The sequence below is a fragment of the Euprymna scolopes genome, chromosome 12 (assembly GCF_053919585.1).
Source record: "Euprymna scolopes isolate OS-2025 chromosome 12, ASM5391958v1, whole genome shotgun sequence".
Lineage (NCBI taxonomy): Eukaryota > Metazoa > Mollusca > Cephalopoda > Sepiida > Sepiolidae > Euprymna > Euprymna scolopes.
Window position 1 is genome coordinate 46,770,550 of NC_136493.1, and position 20,910 is coordinate 46,791,459.

Sequence of the window (20,910 nt, forward strand, 5' to 3'; positions counted from 1 at the left end):
ATTCTTTTGACTCTCAAGTATATATCCGACACAGTAAGAAACAGTCAATCAACCGAGAACCGCATCAGTGTGTAGAAAAACATATAAGATATTAATGGATATATACTCAAGAGTCAAAACAATGAAAAGAATACGCTGTTGTCACAGCCCTAGTTATCAAAGAACCTACTGTTGATTTTATATGCCGGGCCATACTGCTTGCGTGGTGATAAAACTTCCCAAATGTACTTTCGATGTTTGTTAGGCTGTATAAGGGTGTTCACTTTTGTCAGAATCAGACTATTCCTTCTGTAATCAGATTTTTTTATTATTGATTTTTAATACTTAGGTTTAGTAGTGGAATGCTCCCCCCCCCTCCCATCTAATAACACTCTAACCAAGACAAAGTACATTTCTGTAAAATTTCAAAAAAATCCATTCTGCCATTTCGGAGTCCATAAAAAAAATGAACTCGCATAGAAAAAGTGCCTTTTACATATATGGAGTATCTGTGTTATACTTTGAGAAAATAACCCTTCATTAGATTTGTTTTCGACTATCAGAGGTGCATGCTGTGGCTATTGCACAATGGGAAAATTATTTTATATAAACTTCTTTCCAGTTAATGGAAAAAAACATTAACAAAATTTATGTACGGGTTTGAACCTACAGACCATGTCATGCAAAAAAAATAAAATAAAAAATAACACGCTATCAACTTACCCACAGTAAAAATTTTATGGCCCATTGTTCTATCATTGTTGCTAAGTGACAACATGAAAAAAATGGTTTTACAGATGATAGATTAATTAAAATAATGGTTTTGATTATCGGTAATTATCGGGGGTATTCTGAGACAAAACTTAACTAAGATCACTCCCAGACTTATACACTAAAGTTCCGTAAATTTAAAATAAAATCTGTTTAGCCGTTTCGGAGTTTATAAGGAGCGAACTCGCGAGTGCACACACACGCGCGCGCACACACACACAAAGTTACATTTATTATAATTGTAGAGATATATACATTCGTGAGCAAAAAAAAAAAATGGGCCAAACAAATTTTATACATTTTATTGCACTAAAAGCTATATTGAACAAAGAACAATTGAACAAGGAAACTTAAACGAGACTAATAACACAGAACAAGACATTTACTTTAATAAATGCTTAGTATGAAATCGCATTCCCTTTTGATTTCTTTAAAAGATCAATCCTTTTAGACGTGCTCTCAACCAAAGAGGAACACTGAAGAGGAGATGCTATTCCATTTGCTTGATACAGCTTCCCACAGTTTGTCATTGTTCGGAAAAGTTCTTCCAGCCAATGCACAATATATTATGGACCAAATATTCTCGATTGGGTCAAATCGGGGCTTTGACCTGGTCAAAACCTCACATCAATTGAATTATCAGAAAATCAATTTTTTTTTTTTTTTTTTTTTTTTTTTTTTTTTTGTGACTTTAGCAGTGTGTGCAGGGGCATTATCATGTTGAAAAATAATATCCTGGGATATTCCCAGCTTCTGGATACTTGGTAACAGTCCTGTTTCTCATATTCGAATGTATTCCTTTGCATTGATTGATATCTTACATCTAATAAGTTCCCCAACTCCTACTGCAGTAAAAGTTCCCCATACCATTATCCCTCCATTCTCATGTTTAATTGTCGTTTTAATGCAACTTGACGAAAATCTTTCTCCAGTTCTCCGATTGCACCGTTTGGAGCATCACTAACAAGACAAAATCTTGATTCATCTGACCAGAAAACATTCCTGAACCAGTCTGCATCTTTCTTGCCATAACACAAGAAAAATCTTTCTATCATTGATATTCTTCTTAGATAAAAATAGCTTCTTTGCACACATTTTAGAAGAAAATACCATTTCTTTCATTCGTCTAGATATTGTATGTCTAGAAAGAGAATTTCCAGCTCATTTTGAATTCTTTGCTATGGTCAAAATAAGATTTCTTTCGATCCTTCAAAACAAGTTATTTAAACCTGTGGTCATCCTTCAAAGTGGATGCTCTAGGGCAACCAGATCCAGAATTCCTTTTTACTGAGCGTTCGACTTCGAACCTTTAACCAATTCGCTTCACTGCAGAAAGATGCTTTCACATTTTCTTTTCTTAAAATATCAAAAATCTGCTTGTAAGTCATTTTGGACTGCCTTAACCCTGCAATTCGGTTTTTTATATCCTTGCCAAGATGCAGTTTTACCATTTTTAGGATTAATTTTTCCACTTATTATATGCTGTAATAATAACGATCTGCAAAATATAAATTTTCAATTAAAATTAACAAAAATTGAAGCTTGTAATGCTGAGTATGGGGCAGTCAAACCAGCTGCCAACAATACCCTGCTTTTTATTGAAACCAACCGAGAGCTCTTTTTAGTATCCTCACTGTTCCCTTCAGTTTGTGTCTATTCATTACACCTCTGCATTGAATTGCATTTTATAAACATAAATTCCGTTTATATTTCAAAATTTGTTTTGTTACTTTCACTTAACTAATTTCCTCAAACAAAGATGGCCGACAATTTTTTTATTTAGGCGGTTTATTGCATGCTTAAAAGATAAAAAGCAAACTTACCTTAATCCAGCTAGAAAATCGCCTCTAGAATTAGGGTTAATGGTACTATAAGCCTATATTTCATTTGATATATTTTACATGTGAAATAAGCGACCATCTAAAAAGAAACCTTTAACCGCCATTTTGTTGAATGGAATTAGTTGACTGAAAATAACAAAACTTACAAATAGTTTTGAAGTTTAAAACTTACAGGCTGAAAGAATATTAAATTTTCTATCATTGGTAACAATTATTTGTCTATTTATTCCCCTTTTTACTTTTTAAATATACTTATATTTTACTTTTTTAAATATACTTATATTTTACTTTTTTAAATATACTTATATTTTCACTAAATTATTATATGCCTGCATTAATACCCACTCTATCATGCCAAATTCCTATAAATAGATCCCGTTTTTTTTTTTTGGGGGGGGGGGGGTTATATAGAAATCACTCCAGACAAGGCATGAAGCAACTCAATATAAAGAGCTAAAAAAAAAAACACACACACACACACACCACTTCAAGATATAAAACTAGGCAAAGTTAAGTGTTAGATGGACAGCTTCAAACTCTAACATTAATTTATTATGAACTGTTTAAAAAAAAAAATGAATAGTAATGCTAATTAAGCCAGTAACATTCACCCTAAGTGGGCTGAACCAGATTTTCTCAGAGGAAATGTCTAAGGAATATCAAATTTACAAGCGGGGCCCCCAGTTACATGTATATCCCAATTATGGGAGATGTTACATTTTTGCAGTTCATGCAGGGAGGTGTTGACCTCATCCCATATGCAGCACCTGGTATTCTCAAATGGTTACCCATCTGGTACTAACCAGGTTCAATGTTGCTTACGTTTGGTGGTCTAAGGAGAACCAATGTGTCCACAGGATTATACCATATGCTAATTAGTTTGTAATTTGTTATATTTAAATGATTATCGTTGGATTATTCGTCTGTACTATATATTAGTGATGGGACAATTCTAATATTACCCCCCCCCCCGATTCCGATACAATTACCAATTCCAATTTCAAAGTTTTTTAAAGTCTCTAAATATTTAGCTATTGTGTTATTATTTTTCAGATTAACGTAAAAACCCATGTAATATTTTTGCAAATGTAAATATACACTCATGGGAAGATCTATTGATCTTAATTTTTAAAATAAATTGATATGAATTTTACCATTAGTACGAGCAATAAAAAATTTAATTTTAAACAATTAAAAGAATCGTTTTTTGGCATCGGAAAATAGGCACATTTTTTTTTTTTTTCTGATTTCCATTCTGATTAATGGTCCCAACAATATTAAATCTACAGAATTTCAAAACCTTATTTTGTATTACTGATTTAAATAACGCTAACCTGTTTTGATGGTAATCTACAAGTGATAAATGAAAAAAATCTTTTATATTTATTCATTTACAAGCTTAGATATATGGGAAAAAAACCTTAGAGAAACAAACGTTGATTAACTCATTAATATAATAATACATTAGAACCCGCCTTACAGTGTTATTTGTAATGTTACTAGCGGGGGTGCCCGGTGTTGCCCAGGTGTTTGGAGGTGTGTGAACAAAAAAAGTGTTAGTATGCAGGCTCGAACCCGTGACGCAAAGGTGAAAGTGAAAGGAAACCCGACATCTTACCACTACACTATGACACCAGAGGAAGTGAAAAACGTTCAATTTTAGCGATACCAATCAAAAAGTTGACTTGCTAAGTGAATGCGTTCATGCAGGTGCAGAAGTGGAAGTCTGACTGCAGGCCAATTAAGCTTCCGCTTCTCCACGGTGTTGAGGAAAACCACAAAAGGGGGGAGCTCTGGCAGTAGTCCAAATGAATAGCAATTGTCTGATATGGAGGGTTTCCCCCACATTGATCAACCTAACTGCCTTTCTAGACGTCTTGGCTGGAAGGCTAGGGAGTTGCATTTGCTTCAATCAATTTCGCTTTATTTATACGAGAAAGAGAAACAAACACGGTGAACCAGGGGTTCTTTTAAAAGTCAATCAAAACAAATATAGAAACGACGTCCATTTGTAAATCGTAGATATTATAATCTAGGGAGTATAAGGAAAGTTCTAAAAAAAAAAAAATAGTAACGTGGTCGAGAGCCCCCCACCCCCCCAAAAAAACTTTCTTGGACATATAAAAAGCCGTTTTGCCTTTTATTTATATATATATATATATGTATGTATATATTATTTTATTTTATCGACAATTCCTTTCTGTTGCAAATTTAGAATATAATTGTCTATAATACCAACTTTATTATAATCTCAGCTCAATGATTTTTCAAAAGAGCATTTCAGAGCATATATATATATAGATAGATTTGATTATGTGTATGTACTGTATTTTGTTACTAATTTTTAATACTGTATCCTGGGGTTCTACTGTAGATACTAGCAGAACCCGTGGAAATTCCATGGTAGATAAAAATTTTTAAAATGCATTATTAATAAAAAAAAAATAGAACAAATAACAAGGAATTTAAAACAATTTTTTAACAAATTCTTTTAACGTTTTGAAGCTAAAAAGAATTGCCTTTAAAAAAAAAAAAAAATTAAATTTTTTCAGTGAAAATTTAACGCACAACATATTTTGTTTCTTTTCTGAATAATTTTTTATATAAATTATAAAGGAACAGATGTCAATTCACTTGCATATTTTTTTTAATTTTAAAAAGAAATTATAATAAAAAAAACTTAGTTTGCTCTTAACATAACTTTTTTTTTTAAATTATAAAATAAAATAGCTAATTTGAAACCATAAACAGCCAGCCATTTTTTACAATTTTTGAAGGGGAAGTGGTTTTAATGATTTTTTAACTGATAAAGAGCGACTATAGAGGGAGGTAATTTGTTTCTCATTAATTACTGTTTGTACATTGAGTGTCACAAAAAAACATTATTGCAGACAAGTAAATTAATATGTAGATGTTAACTGCAACAAGACATGCTTTCATTTAACTTATCTATTTTTTTTATTTTTTGTTCTCAGCTCTTGGAGGTAATCCCAACATTTACGATGAAGATCATCGGACTCCCCTCCACAATTTGGCCATTCGGGGTTTCGATACCGAAATGGCAAAGCTGCTGTACGAAAACGGTGGAAACGTGAACGCCCTGGACAATGACAGAAACACTCCACTCTTGTGCCTATCGGACATTTCCATCTGTGAAACAGACAGCAAGCGAATCGAAGACTTGTCACCCACATCGAGTGATGACACGCTTGAAGACAACCTGACGATCGAAGGTGTCAAAAAAGAGTTCTTTGAATTCTTCATCAAGCAACGAGATGTCGATGTAAGATTTATTTTTTATTTTGTTTCCTATCTTTGATGCTTATGAGCTTAACTAATGGTGGTGGTGGTGGTGGGGACCCAGTTATAAAATACAGTTAAATGATATTTTAATTTGTCCAGATTTCGTATATATTATAGTCGTGATTTCAAAAGTAAAAAAAAAAAAATATTTTGGGTGCCATCAGCTAGAATCAAAACTGAAAGCAAAACTGTAATTTTGAAAGTTGGTGACGTTACCACTACACTAATGCAACATGCATATGAACTGATTAAAAATAAACTAAGATGAATGTACAAAGTGTATAACGATTTTTTTTTTTTTTTTTTTCAATTTTGACCCCTTTTTGACCCCTTAAGAACTATTTTAACTGGCTAAAAACCCATAAAAGAATAGTCCATAAAAAATCCAATCATTTGAGGCCCCTAGTGCCTTTTAGTTTCGGAAAAGATAGATCGAAAATATGGAGGCACAGACATAGTGAATTTTATATACAAGGCTTTAATAAAAAAAAAAAAGGTTTCTTAAATTTTTTCTTTTTTTCTCTACTTGAAATTATTGAAACGAAACTGATCCATAAGAAAAGACAAAATTATTCGGTTCTTGTCCAGAATTCAATCTAATTAAAAAAAAACGAAAGTACAGAAAAATCTTCGTGCTGCATGATATGTCATATTCTAAAAATTAAGTAAATTAATCAAGTAGTTTTTTTTTCTTTTTTTTTTTTTACTAGAAAATCAAATTTTATGTAGAAGCAAGGAGGGCATGTCTCACTTTACTATCTTTAATAAAGGGAGACAACTAGAGTTGAACTACTGAGATCAAAATGATTCTTTTAATGGCTATGATTTACTATTAAAATCGCTAAAAGTTGTAAAAATATAAATTTCTGATTTAAAAAAAAAAAAAAAAAAAAAAACTACTTGACGATCACCAAGAGAAAATAAGAAAATGTTTAGACGGTCACTGAGAACATTATTACATCTAAATTATATATTGTATTAATTTATCATTTTCTTTAAAATTCTGTTTATTTATTTATTTTTTTTTTTTATACAGTTAAATGTCAAAAATCGAAAAGGCCAAACAGCATTATTTCACTGCATGCTTCGAGCCGACCCGAACAGCTGTTACCAATTGTTAAAAAGAGGTGCAGATCCTTCCATCCGAGCAACTGTAATGCAGAATCCTAAACAGAAAAGGTAAGCGTTTATAGATAGAGGATAGGGAGGGAGTATTTAATCTTTAAGAAATATAGCGAATAGAGATGAATGATGCATTATGGTTAACAATGAAAATAAGGATGAAAATAAATGATAGCACAACCTCAGATTTGTAAAATCAAAATGGATAACCACATTACACCAAAAGCGTTGATACATTGCATTTTACTATTTTTAAACTAGGCACACGATTTAAAACAGTTTTACTAAGTTAAAAATATACAGATTGGTTGAAATTAATAAAATTTTAAAACGATAATTATTAGTTATATATCTTTTTGGCATAATCACATTGACACACTGGTTTCCACTGGATCACCGAAGTTAAGCAACATTGAACCTGGTCAGTACTAAATGGGTAACCCTTTGGGACTTTCAGGTGCTGTATGTGCTCTCCGCTTATCTCGGCATTGTTTCCAGTCCTTGCAACTGGACTCGAGCAGTGCCGATTCAGGAGAGGTGTGCTTGGAGATTACACAACCCTTGCCTCACAATTACATGGAGGGTATCTTTCGAGATTGAATGGAGGCATCGACTTTTCAATGTTTTGTGAACCAAACTACAAAATTCATGAAAATCAAACACCATCTTTGAATATTTTTTTTTCATAGTCCATTACTATAATGTTACCTTATTTTCTTGAACTTTTTTTTAAGGCAATTTTTTTAATTTTATTACTTTAGAATTAAGAGTGGGGGATTAGTTTCATGTATAAATTTAATATAAAATAATTCCCAATTTCCAGACCATTCTAGTATTTGGCAAATATTACTCGTACATTTTTCTTCACTTGAAGTTCAGACATCAAGGGGCCCCTTTCCTGGGACTAACGCTTGATCTCTTTGAGATTCAAAGGCATTTGAATATTCCATTAAAACCTTTAGGTCTCAAACACTGCATTAGTAAAGAAGTTAAAAACATGATTTTCCTCTCCTTAAGTGACCATTTTAATAAGTTATGTTATACTTTTCTTGTGGTCTCTTGGTCTTACTGGATTCGAAGAAAATAATTCATCTAGTCTGGTGGAGTATCCAGCTTTGTGCTGTTACTTGAGGTAACACCATTTGGAAAAGGTGTACAATTCCTTGTAAAAGCCAGTGTGGGTTATCCATACCTCTCTCTTCCTCTTTTGCAAGTGTCTGTTGTGACCGACAATGCTATAGAGGTCAAAACTATTGACGCATTTTGAGTCTTTTAGGTTTTCTGTCTCATCTCTTTCTTTCCCGGTATAAATTTTGGCTCGCCAAGCATTCTGATCTGGGATAATGCTGTCCATTGCTCACATTTCACACTGAAATCCCTGAGATTTCGCTTTAGCACATCTTGAATCTGAGACGCGGACAGCCTACAGGCAGAGTACCCTCTTTCAAAACACCATGTAATACATTGTGAAGTAGGCGTTCATATGGCATTTGGTTTACATGAACTGCCCACTGAAGTCTTATAAACTTAAGTCTTGAGGGAAATGTACCCGAACCTGTCCGTCTAAAGAGCTCTTCATTTGTCATTCTGTCCTTCTTTGATACAACGTCTAGGACCACTCGGCCATATGTCCTAGTGGTCCTAGACGTTGTATCAAAGTTTACAGTTACCCAAAGGTGCTGAGTTCAATCCTGAACGAAGGCAGTGAAAAGTAACATTCAAAACAGAGAATCAGCAACTATGTCCCAAAGCCTAGCTGGAGTCCGAACACGGTACCCCCGTAATAATAATAAAGGGTTGGGTTCGAGACTCCTAACAAATGGTTCCCCAGTTCGATACAAAACACCTGCCGGAGGGCAAAACGGCCGAAACGTTGTGACAATAACAACCAAGATGAGGAAGTCTGTCCGACAATCTCAATCAATGAAAACACCTCATCTCAAAAATACAGACAATTACTATGCCAATGATTGATCGGACATCTTGCACTTATCCTGGATTCTTGAGGATGATATGCAGACCACGTCTCAGTCCCATAGAGAAGGATACTCAACACATGCTTCGTACACACAAACTCTTGTCTTGATGGTCAAATGCTTGTTCTTAGCCAGAGATCTTATTTGGGTCGTGAATACTATTTGATTTTGAATATTTGGTCAGTTTACTTATAGAAAAAAGTGTCCTTATACCAGGTTTTCCTGACAAACACTTGTATAGAGAGACCTTAAAACCGTGTGTGTGTGTGTGTGTGGAGAGAAAATATATTAAAAAAAAAAAAAGCTTCCCCCCCCCCCTAAACAATTCCAATCAGTTAAGTCAAAATTAAGAGAAAGACACTAAGTGAGACTATGGAGGTGGGAAGGAGAGAGAAAGTAATCTATAATATAAATTTCACCTGTCTGTTTAAATGTATGTATGTTTGCCTAAAACTTTCCAGAGATGACTGATTTTCATGAGATCAGTATTGTTTTGAAGCTCGACCCTTCGGACGACAAATATCGAAAAATTGGCTAAAAATGTTAATTCCTTCAACTGGGCACTTTTCTATAGGGAGGGGGTCGCTTTTTTTGCCGATATTTTTGATAGTCGTCCCCTCTTTTCGATTGACTAGCCTTAATTTAAACCTACGTTACTTCCGGTTTGGCGATGGGTGCAACGGCAAAGACTTTTTTTATGTTCTTTTCCTTCTTCGTGGTACAGGTTCGAGCCTGCCTGCCTACAACCACTTTTTTTGCTCAACACACTCCTCCAAACATCCGGGCACCCAGGCTAGTTCTTTCATAAAACAAAATTAATCTATCTCCTGTACCCTCTTAGTGAATCATTTGAAATCTTAGCCTTTACAGCAGAATTAACATTTCAGTTTTCAGAGAGAACTGTCATAAGAGGGGAGAAGAAAGGCAGGATAAGATAGACGAAGAGGACAAGAGGAAGAAAGAAATAAAACTCAAGAAATTTATTATAGGAAGAATTGTGTGTGTGTTTATCTAGAGAGGAATAGTCTAAGCAACGGAGATAGAAGAGGTTGGATGGAGAAAAATAGAGACGCAAAGAAAATTTTTAGGTTAGATTTGCTTCAGGCAACATTGGCTTGCCCTGCTAGTCTAAGGGCAGTTGTCTGTGTGTATGTGTACATGTATATTTAACTAAAATTTGAAAAATACAAAACGAACACCTATGAAGCTTATAGTTTCTGGATTGGTATTGCTCTGGGTGTATGATATTTAAAATTTAGGGAAAAAAAAAACTCACTTTGTGAGAATAAACTGCTGCAATTTTTTGTTCAATCCTCTTCCAAAATAGATTGAACAAAATGTCCGGATAGAAACTGGTTATTAGTTTCAAAATTTCTAAATAGTCGAAAAACGGAAATGTCTTTTTGCCAAGAAATATATGTTGATATATTTATTAGCTTCTCCAAGACTTCATCCTCTTACTGCTAAAGGAATAACAGTAAGTTTACTGACATTTTCTTTTTCTTTTTTTCTTTCCAGAAAGTTATCGCCCTTGTTTGCCATGTTTCTGTCCATTCCGGCTCAGAAAGCGCTTTGTTGGCTCAATAGCTATCGACGACTCATCGATGTGCCCAGAAAGTTCTCCCATCTTGTTGATTTTGGTCAGTTAATTTATTATATTCTATGATACCTTTTTTTGTTTGTATCTCCACTCCCCGTCTTTTCTTTACACTTACCTTCCCACCTCCTGCTCCTTTCCTCTCCCTCTTTCTTCCTCCTCTCCTTTCTTGGCCCCTTCCCCTGGAGCCTGTCATTTAGAACTGATCATTATTACTTAACACTATCCGTTGCACCATATATCCATAGATGTCCAAATTAAACCGGATATCCTGGTGTTACTAGACCAGGCTGTCTGAAGATACTGGCTTCCTCACCTAAAAGGTCCTGGATATGACCTTAAACTATGTCCGATTGTGAGCCCCCAGTTTGTGGGTTTTGGGGAGTGTGGAGCCACCCCTTAATTGCCATTGCTCCCAGGTTCACTCTGACTTGGAGTGGTAGTACATGGTAAGGTCCCAACTATGGGTTAGATAGAAACCAACTTGAAAAAAAAACAAATATATTCTATTAAGAAATTTTTGTTCAAAATAACTGGATTCAGCATTAAATAACCTGAAAAGAGTTGATCTGCCATAAAACAAAAACAAGCCATTCTCACTTAAAATGCATCAAACATTGATTTTATTGATTTTTGCCTTTCCCTTTGCAAAACTCAATCATGTTCTGCAGAGTAACAAACCATTTTTCTGTACAAAAGGACTAAACCAAACACCATGAACTTGAAGATATAAACAATTTGAATGATGAAGCCAGTTTCGAATTTACTAGATTTGACATAACTAGAAAAGAGTTGATATATTGTAAAACAAAACAACCAAACCAAACACCATGAATAAATATTTAAAGATATAAAGAACTTTACACATAAAACCTCTTCCCAAAATTAGTGGATTCAGCATTAAATAATCCGAAAAGAGTGATATGATGTAATACAAAACATCCAAATTAAATCAAGTGTGTCTACACTTTAGGGCAGTCAGAAGTTACATTGGCAAAAATGTTATGAGAATAATATTAAGATAAGAGTAGTTGCCACTTCTACACTATTAGGATAAGATTTTGTAGTTGATAAATGGAGTTTTCAGAAAGAAAAATAAACAATGCTTTCTACTGATTTTTTTTTTTTTTTTTTTTTATCAATTCTAATAAATTACAATGGCAGCTTCCAAATTGTGTAAAATTACCTGAATATTATTGAATTATTAAAAAAACTGTTGCCATATCTGGGCAGGAGCTGCTAAAAACAGGCTATCCTGCCTTGACAGAGTACAAAATAGACTTCGTGGCTTAGTGGGGGATGCCCTTTTCTCTACCCTGCAACCTCTCTCCCACAGAAGAGACGTTGCAAGCCTATCCTTGTTTTATCATTATTTCCATGGCAGGTGCTCGTCTGAACTCCAATCTCTGGTCCCCCCTCGCCAATCTTTCACGAAAAACACCCGTCTAGCTGAATCCACTGTGAAAAATTTCCCCCACTCTATATCTGTGCCTAAATCAAAACGCAGATTCCATGAACAAAGCTTCTTTCTTAGAACTGCACGCCTGTGGAACTCTGTTCCGTCTGCCTGCTTCCCTCCGGACTACAGCTTGGATGTCTTCAAGTCCAATGTTAACAAATTCCTAATGAACCGCCCCCTTAATTAAACACTTCATCAAATCTCCACACTAACATAATGTACTTGCAATAACCCTTATCCCTGAGTGGCTTCCGGGCCTTGATAAGTGGTGATCACTGTGTAAAAAAAAAAAAAAAAAAAAAAAAAAACTTTAACCGTGTTAGCAGGTGAAAAATTGCAGTCATTTTGTTTTTATAAAATAAAGCAAAATGAAACCATAAACAAGGGAAGTAACTCTAAATGTTTAATTTGACTAACGCAAAACAAATAAAATGAACATAACGTATATACATTGAACCTGCCTAAAGTCCATGCGCATGCAGGAAACCAAAAATGCGGATTTTATTTGAGCAAAAATAATAAATATCGCATTGATTCAATTTCCTCGGGTCTATTTGGAAAATTCCAAAAACTTTTTCAGAGTCAAATTATTTCTCTTGTGTCTTACATAAGCAAACACGATTGTGTTCTTCAAATTCTATTTTCTTTAATAATTTTCTACCTTATCGTAATTTTTGGATATAATAATCTTAAAAATACAAGGAATATGTAGGTATCATTGTTTTCATGAGAAATTTAGTATTACGATTTCCGAAATTTCGTTACAAGTGTAGAAGCGTCGAGTAGTTTGAATAATACAGAAACTATAAATTATTACTATTGCTTTATATATAATTTTTGTAGTTTTTAATAATTACAGGATTATATATATATATATAATTTACTTCACACTGAGGAAGATCGAAGGATCGGTCGAAAATATGTGCTTTTGAAGGAAACATTCTTGTTTTTTTGTTTTTTGTTTTTTCAAAAGACTTTTTGTATTCCTACACGTCAACACACAGGAAATAAATACAGAAAAGATATAAACATTCATATATTTTTCGTATTGATTTTTTATTCATACATACATATATATATATATATATATATATAATATATATATATATATTGAGATGAGGCTTCATAATTTGATAAGTCCACAAAATACCCAACTTCAGGATTGTTTCTTTGTTTGCAAAACTTTAAAAAAAGGAATTTAGTAAAACTTTGAAAATTATTAGCAACTAAAGAGTTACTTCCTCTGTCACATTAGAAACATTAACTTCTCCCCCCCCCCTATATTACCCAACCAAAGGTAGACAGATTTCTTTATTTGCTTAATTACAAACTATATTTTGTATTATTAATGTTGTCAACTTTGTTACATTAAAAAAAAAAAAATCCTCACAGCTTTCTTTTCTTAATGTTTTGATTTAGTAAAAAAATATCGTCGGTTAAATTCTGAGATGAAAAAACGAACGAATATTTTGGTAACAGAGTTGCCTCCCTCTACACAATGACAAATTGTAAAACAGCACCTTATATTTTTTTTTTTATTAATATTTGTAGAAACCAAGGGAAATAACTTACAGTATGACTTCCCTTTAATGTTTATAGATATAACATGTTTTTAGATATTTATTTGGGTCTTTTTCATTCTTGTAGTGAAATTCAAAAATTGTGAATTTCAAGTGAAACCAATAGTATTGTAGCAGCCGCTCCAATAGGCAGAAGCTACTTCTCATAACTTCGAGATTTGAAATCTATTTCCTCCTGGCTTGTCCAATCACAAGCCAGCTCCCAGTCACGTGACCAAGTATATAAAAGGCAAAATCACAAACCCTTCGCTCTCTTTCTCTATACTCTGCCCAGAAGCACACATCGCCTGGACGTGAGTATTACAAGCTAGCTATATCTCTCTTCAAACTTGCATTTATTTCCACATGCATTCTTTGTCATGCTAAAGAACTGTTTTCGTTGATACGACTCCCACACACTCTTGATAACACAGCAATGCACTGAAATCTTTGACCTTTCCTTCTTTTAACCGGCTTCCTTTGTACTGGTCCTGGATATGACCTTAAACTATATCCAGTGGTGAGGCCCTAGCTTGCAGGTTTTGGGGAGTGTGGAGCCACCCTTTAATTGCCATTGCTCCCAGGTCCACTCTGACCCAGAGTTAGGGTCCCAACTATGGGTTAAATAGAAACCGACTTGAAAACAACAAATATATTCTATTAAAATATTTTTCTTCAAAATCTTTGGATTTGGCATTAAATAACCTGAAAAGGGCTGATATGCTGTAAAACAAAAACAACCAACCAACCAATCCTTTGTACTGACGGCTACTAGCTATGAACACTATTGTCTCCCTCAACACGTCGGCAATATATTAATTCTATCTTTAAATACATGGAACACTTTTCTCTCTATCAACGAACTCTTCACGACTACTATAATACAAGCGCGTATGAACACTGAATTCTTTTACTAATACGTTTCTCTCTTGTACTCTTCTAATAGAGCTACTAGCGGAGATAACAAATAAAGTTTATTAATATAGAATGAAACTTCCATTTTGTTGTCTCATTTCTATAGTATCTGCTGAATGACATAAAGTTGGCCTACCTTCAAATTCATGCGGACAAAAAACTATGGCGGTATCAATTGGCCGAGTATAAAGGTAGGATTTGTTGTTTGATCAAATTAGAATTTGGTCTGAATTCTGCACCAAAAATTATGGCGGCAGTCTTAATCTTCTGACTGTGTTGACCAAAGATGATGCAGTTAAGAGTCCCATGCTCTTATATCGATGATATACAGGTAGACGAGACTGAGATGATGGCGGAAAGGGTGAGAGACCATATAAAAACATACGGACTGACAGCTGAACCGTCCAAATCGTTGGAAAATAGATTTTGGAATTGAGATTGCAGCAGAATAAGGTAGGAAGGTTGATGTTCGAACAAGGAAACAAGATCTCCGAAGCCAAGGATAGCCTAACCAAGAAAGACCTTTTTTCAATATGCAGAAAATTGGTTGGCCATTACCCTGTAGTCGGATGGTTGCAGACTGCGTGCAATTTTATCAAAAGGCGGACCGATACAGACCGATGGGAAGAGGCAATTGATCAAGAAGTGCTGCTCATGATACAGGAATTAGGAGTATTGTTAGAAATAGGTGTTAAATGCAGAAGTAACAAAAAATTAAAACTTGTTAAAAAACTTATCTCTATTATATAAAAGTCACTTTGTGTGTGTGTGTGTGTGTGTGTGTGTGTGTGTGTGTGTGTGTGTGTGTGTGTGTGTGTGTGTGTGTGTGTAAAAGTGTAAGTTCCTTTCTCGTAGGTTCTGGAACAGCGGAAACTATATTTTGCAAATTTCACACAAAGCTAATTTATATGTCTGGTGGTGTTCTTAGATATGTTTTGTACAGAAATTCATCCGATAAGTATCGAAAATAGAAAAAACTCGATCTAAAAAATAGTTTTTTCTTTCTTTTATAGATAAAAAAGAATTTTTACAGGGGAATATTTTACGTTACACCAGCAAGAAGAGATAAAATTTTAGCAAATCATTTCTTAATAAAAACTGATTTAGATTTATTATAATTTGGAGATATAGCTTATATATATATATATATAATCAATCGATCATTTGACTACAGATCAAGCCCAGTTTTCTTATTAATGAGTTTACAATAAAAGATGTACCATTTAAAATCACTGCAAATCATTTTTTCATTTGCATATTGTAAAACTAATCATTAATCAGAAGTGACATCATCGAGCCCAAATATCAGCTGACGTGATATTATAAACACAGATGGAATTTTATGAACATTATCATTATTATTTTTGCAAATTATTCCTTGTAATATATAATAATCAATACAGGGTTGATTCTATAATACATACGCAATCTGCATGAATTAAAATATCATGTTTAAGCATATTATACAATCAGGCAATGCCGGGCTGCCAGTTGGTTTCCTTTATAAAAATACTAGCCTGAGTGCTCGGCGTTTCCCGGATATTTAGAGGTATGTATTGAGCAAAAAAAAAAGTGGTGGTAGGCTCAAACCTGTACCGCGAAGGAGGAAAAAAGTGATGTCTTTGCCGTTGCGTCCATCGCCAAATCGGAAGTGGTGAAAATTTAAATTAAGCCTAGTCAATCGAAAAGAGAATGACTTCCGAAAATATCGGTGAAAAAAGTGACCCCTCCTTATAAAAACGCTGCCCAGTTAAGAGTAAAGGAATTAATGTTGAGCTTCAAAATGGTACCGATCTCGTGAAAATCTGTTGCATTTGTCGAAAGTTTTAGGCATACATACATACATACATACATTTAAACAGACAGATTTATTATAAAAATAAGACTTCTTGATCAATTTATGACACTTTTGGAATGTATTTTCTTTCCGTCATGGGTATGTAGATCATACAGATTTTTCATTATTTTTGGGGTTTTTTAATACAGAGGGAATCCTGAACAAATTCCATACTATTAATATTTTTTGAGTGGCAGATATGTTGGTCTTCTTAGGATTTTTCATCTTTTTAACTGATTTCTTGTTTTTTCCTCTTTCCAGGACTTTTCACAAATGCTGATGTTGTATCCGAACTTCAAGAACTTCTCCGAGACGATTTCCCCGAATTTTCCCACCTCATTCCGATTGCTAAGCAACTCCTCCACATGCTGTTTGGCCAGACAACATCATCGCTGAAACAATTAACAGCCCGGGTAATTTTTGAGGAATATTTCCGTGGCAACATTCGACGAATCGCGACCCTCCTGTCTGAGGAGACGAGGTTGCTCTATGAAAACGTATCAGACATTTGCGACAATGATGTTTATGAAGAGTTTGTAACCACTGTTCTGAACAAAGAACTTCTCGAACGTTTTATCCGACACTTCTCGCTTCCTTATGATTCGCTTTTGAATTTTGAGACGGAACTTTTGCTGCAGCGAATGCTTGTGCTCTTCTCGTCATTCCAAGTCGGGACCACGAGTCTCTTATTTGAACGGCAAATTCCTTACAACAGCTCCAGTGAAGACTCAGATATTTTTGCGAACGAAGAGGAGGGGGACTCTGACCTAGAATATTGGTAATATATATATATATATATATATATATATTAAAGGGGGGTGCTTTTTTCATGTAACTGCCTATTTTATTTATCTTTACTCTTTCATAATTCTATCTTTCATTTTAATCGTTTGAACAAGGGCTGGAGGCTGTTTTTGATAACACTTGTTCCATTTAAAGGACAGTTATCACATATACACACAAAAACTTTTTTTTGGTACTTGTCCATAACCACCCCCTTTCCAATGAAAAACAAAATTTAAAAAAAATCTTTGATGTTCGTACCTGTTATCAAAAAAAAAAAAATTTCATTTACCAAAAATCACAATTTTATTTTTATTAAAAAAAAAAAAAAAAATAATAATTTTTAAGCAAATTTAAGCTTTTTCCATGCCCCCCCCACCCTCACTCTCAATGTTAAAAATTGCTTTCTAAAATCACAAGTTTGTATTTGGAATTATCTCCCTTGTCCTGCTAAAATGGCATCATTGTCATTTAGTCATAAAATTCATTGTTTTTAAATTTGATTTAAATAAAACTACTTCAGCAATTTGTGATTTTTTTTTTTTTTTTTTTTTTTTTTTTAAATATTTTCTTTCTATCGTTGGTACGTAAATCACAAAGATTTTTCTTTATTTTGGTATTTTTGTTTTTTTATTGGGAGATGGTTATAGACTCGTACAATTTTATATATATATATATATATATATATATATATATATAATAAATGAAAGGTGCGGAATAAAAGTTGTATATAACTTTATATCATCAGAAAAATTAAAAACAACCTTTAGGCCATGGCATTTCGAAGCTAAATGCTTCTCAGAAGAGAAAGGCCAGAATTATACAAAATGCCTGACTTAATGACGCGTATATATGAAATGCAAATGAAGGAATAGAATATGTTAAAAATTAAAAGTAGGTACAACACCTATTCTTTCATTCTCATTTCATTTTTAAATGCCATTAAGTCAGTTTTTTTCTATATTTGCATTTTTTATAATTCTGGCCCTTCTCCTTTTCTGATGAGAAGTGTTTAGTTTCAAAATGCCATGGCTTTTTTTTCTCTTAATTTTCCCCTTAATTTTTCCTTATTATTCTGTTGATATAATAAAATTGTATATAACTTTTATTCATTTTTCATTTAATATTATTGTTTGCTCCTCTTAATAGTGTTGAGCTTTTCTTATCTTGATAAGTTTTGCTTTGTTAAAGATTTACTCTTTGATATTATAATGATATATATATATATATATATATATATATATATATATATATATATATAGAGAGAGAGATATATAAAAAAAAAAAATAAAGGGAACAAACCAAGTTAAGTGTTCATCAACGTTTTGTCTTTATTGTGAAACTTCTCTGGATGAATGAAATTAAGAAAACAAAACACCAGTACAAAGATATATTTTTGCTGTAAAATGTTTGACTTTCTTCCATTTCAGAAACGAAAAAAGTCATTGGAAATTTAAAAATAGGAGGGGGGATAGCGTTGTGAAAGAGAGTAAGATATTTTTTTTTTTTTTTTTTTTCATATAGCCGTATATTTAAAAAAGATATGATGCAATTCATATTCTTTTGGGAACAAATATGTCCGTTATAATTCAGATATGGATGAGTAACTGAAATGAGTATTTTTGTTATGTAATTTATTGACTGATTAAATGTCTTGATTATTATATGACTAGCGAGGGGTACCCGGCGTTGCCCGGGTGTTTTTCGGGGTATGTGAAAAAAACCCGAAAATGTGAAAAAAAAACGAAGCCTTCACGACGCGCAGTTGGAAAATAGTAAAGTGTTAAAAAAAAACAGGTGCGCGTTTTTGATTGACGTGACGGCGATAGGTATTCAGCAGTTAGCATTTTGTGCGGGACAGTTTTGAATAAGGTGAATAAATCGGTTTGTTTGTTTTTAAACCCGCTCCCTGTTTATTAGGAGGAGCGAAATGAAAGCTACAGTCTGATATGACGAAGTCGACATTGAACAAACGTTACTTAGCTCTCTTGAGACAACTGGCTTTCGGCCTGTGATTCGTCGAGTTTAGCTTTTTTTTATACCGAAAACCGAATGTAACGCGTGCCGATGCGGGAAATGTCGAATAATTAACAATTGAAAGTCAATAAAATTAAATAGACAGGCGAGCTCCGTGGGTAACTCTGAGATATTACAATTTATAGATGATATAAAAAGCAAGCGCTTCTCTGAAAGAAGCCTTTTGTGGACATCGAGGAAAAGCGTACATACATACATACATTTTCGCTTTTATATATATATAGATGTTTTCTATAGTGTGAGGGAGTTAACTTATGTCTAAAATTAAATTATGTTTGTTTAATAGAAGATTACTTATTAATGGCGATACATTATAGAAACGTCCATGTTGTTTAATTGTGCTTGAATTGGTGATAAGCGCTTATTCAAGAATTCTCCGTCATAGTTTGTTTGAAATAAATTTTACTGTTTTTGCTTGTTTGAAGTCAAAATTATGATTATGCTGCAATGAATGAAAGAATAATGCATTCGGTGAATTGCTGTTTCTTACATATTTTTTATGTTCATCAACCCTTTTCTCTAATCTATGTTGGGTTTCATCAACATATATATATGATAGCAATTTTGGCAAAGAACAGTGTATATGCTTGCATTGGAAATTGGTTAGTTTTGGAGATGTTTTTTGTTTTAATGTTTGTTTTATAGTCTGTAGTGTGCTTGTATGATTGAAATTCCTAGTTTATTTAGTGTGTGTAGGTAAAATATTTCTGTTTATGAAAGAAATGTCTGGTGTATATGATTTTTGTTTATTTATCTTGGAAAATATTTGTGTGGCTGTTTTCTTAGCATATAATATAAAATATGTGGGATATTGCAATGTTTTCAAAATATTTGTAGCGTATTCGAATTCTTCGTCCAGATATTCTGGAGTGAAAATTCTGAATGCACGTAGGAAAAAAAAAATATCATGCCTGTTTTTATGTTATTATAGTGTGAGTAGAAATGTATGTAATAATTTTTGTGTGTAGTTTTGCAATGCACTCTGAAGAACAGTTTATTATTGGATTTTATAATAAATATGTCTAGAAAAAGTTATGAGTGATTGTTTTCTGTTTCATAAGTTAACTTTATGGAGTGTTCAACTGAGTCTAATTTGTCTTTAATGTTATCTATGTATTTCAGGACGAAAAATTAAAATATCAATTTATCTAAATGTGCTTTTTTTTTTTTTTTTTTTTATAATATAGGCGTCACCACTTATCAAGGCCGATAGGCCACTCAAGGATAAGGGTTAGTGTAGAGTAGTCAAAAGGACAATATAGTAATCGATAGTAATGGAAGTTCGGTAAATTTGTTAACTTAAGTGGAACGGCTCATCAGAAACTTGTTCACGGACTTGAAGACAACCATATTATAGACAGCTGGAAAGCAGGAAAACGGAAAACAATTCTACAGGCGTGCAGTTCTAAGAAAGCTTTGATCATGGAATCTATGTTTAGGTTTAGGCACAGATAAAGAATGGGGGAATTATTGATAGTGTTTTCAGCTAGTCGAGTGTTTCTTGTGAAAGTTTGGCTAGGGGGGGACCATGAATTGAAGCTCAGTCGAACACTTTCCATGAAAATAATGATAAAGCAGAGACAAACTCACAACATCTCTTCTGTGAGATAGAGGTTGCAGCAAAGAGAAAAGGACATCTCCCACCAGGCCACGAAGTCTATTTTGAACCCTATCAAGGCAGGACAAGTCTTTTCTAGCAGCTCCTGCCCATATGTGGCAACAGTATTCCAT

General features: G+C 33.5%; 1 protein-coding gene across 1 annotated transcript in view; it reads left to right on the forward strand.

Moving 5' to 3' along the window:
* The window catches only part of LOC145291267 (uncharacterized), a 67,859-nt gene extending 49,643 nt beyond the window's left edge, over positions 1-18,216 (forward strand). Inside the window, exons 6-9 of the mRNA XM_080136880.1 lie at positions 5,567-5,874; positions 6,931-7,073; positions 10,511-10,632; positions 16,621-18,216. Of these exons, the coding sequence (XP_079993006.1) occupies positions 5,567-5,874; positions 6,931-7,073; positions 10,511-10,632; positions 16,621-17,141 (1,094 nt within the window). The 3' untranslated portion in view covers positions 17,142-18,216. The remainder of the gene's footprint in view (positions 1-5,566; positions 5,875-6,930; positions 7,074-10,510; positions 10,633-16,620) is intronic.
* Positions 18,217-20,910: the final 2,694 nt, after the last annotated feature.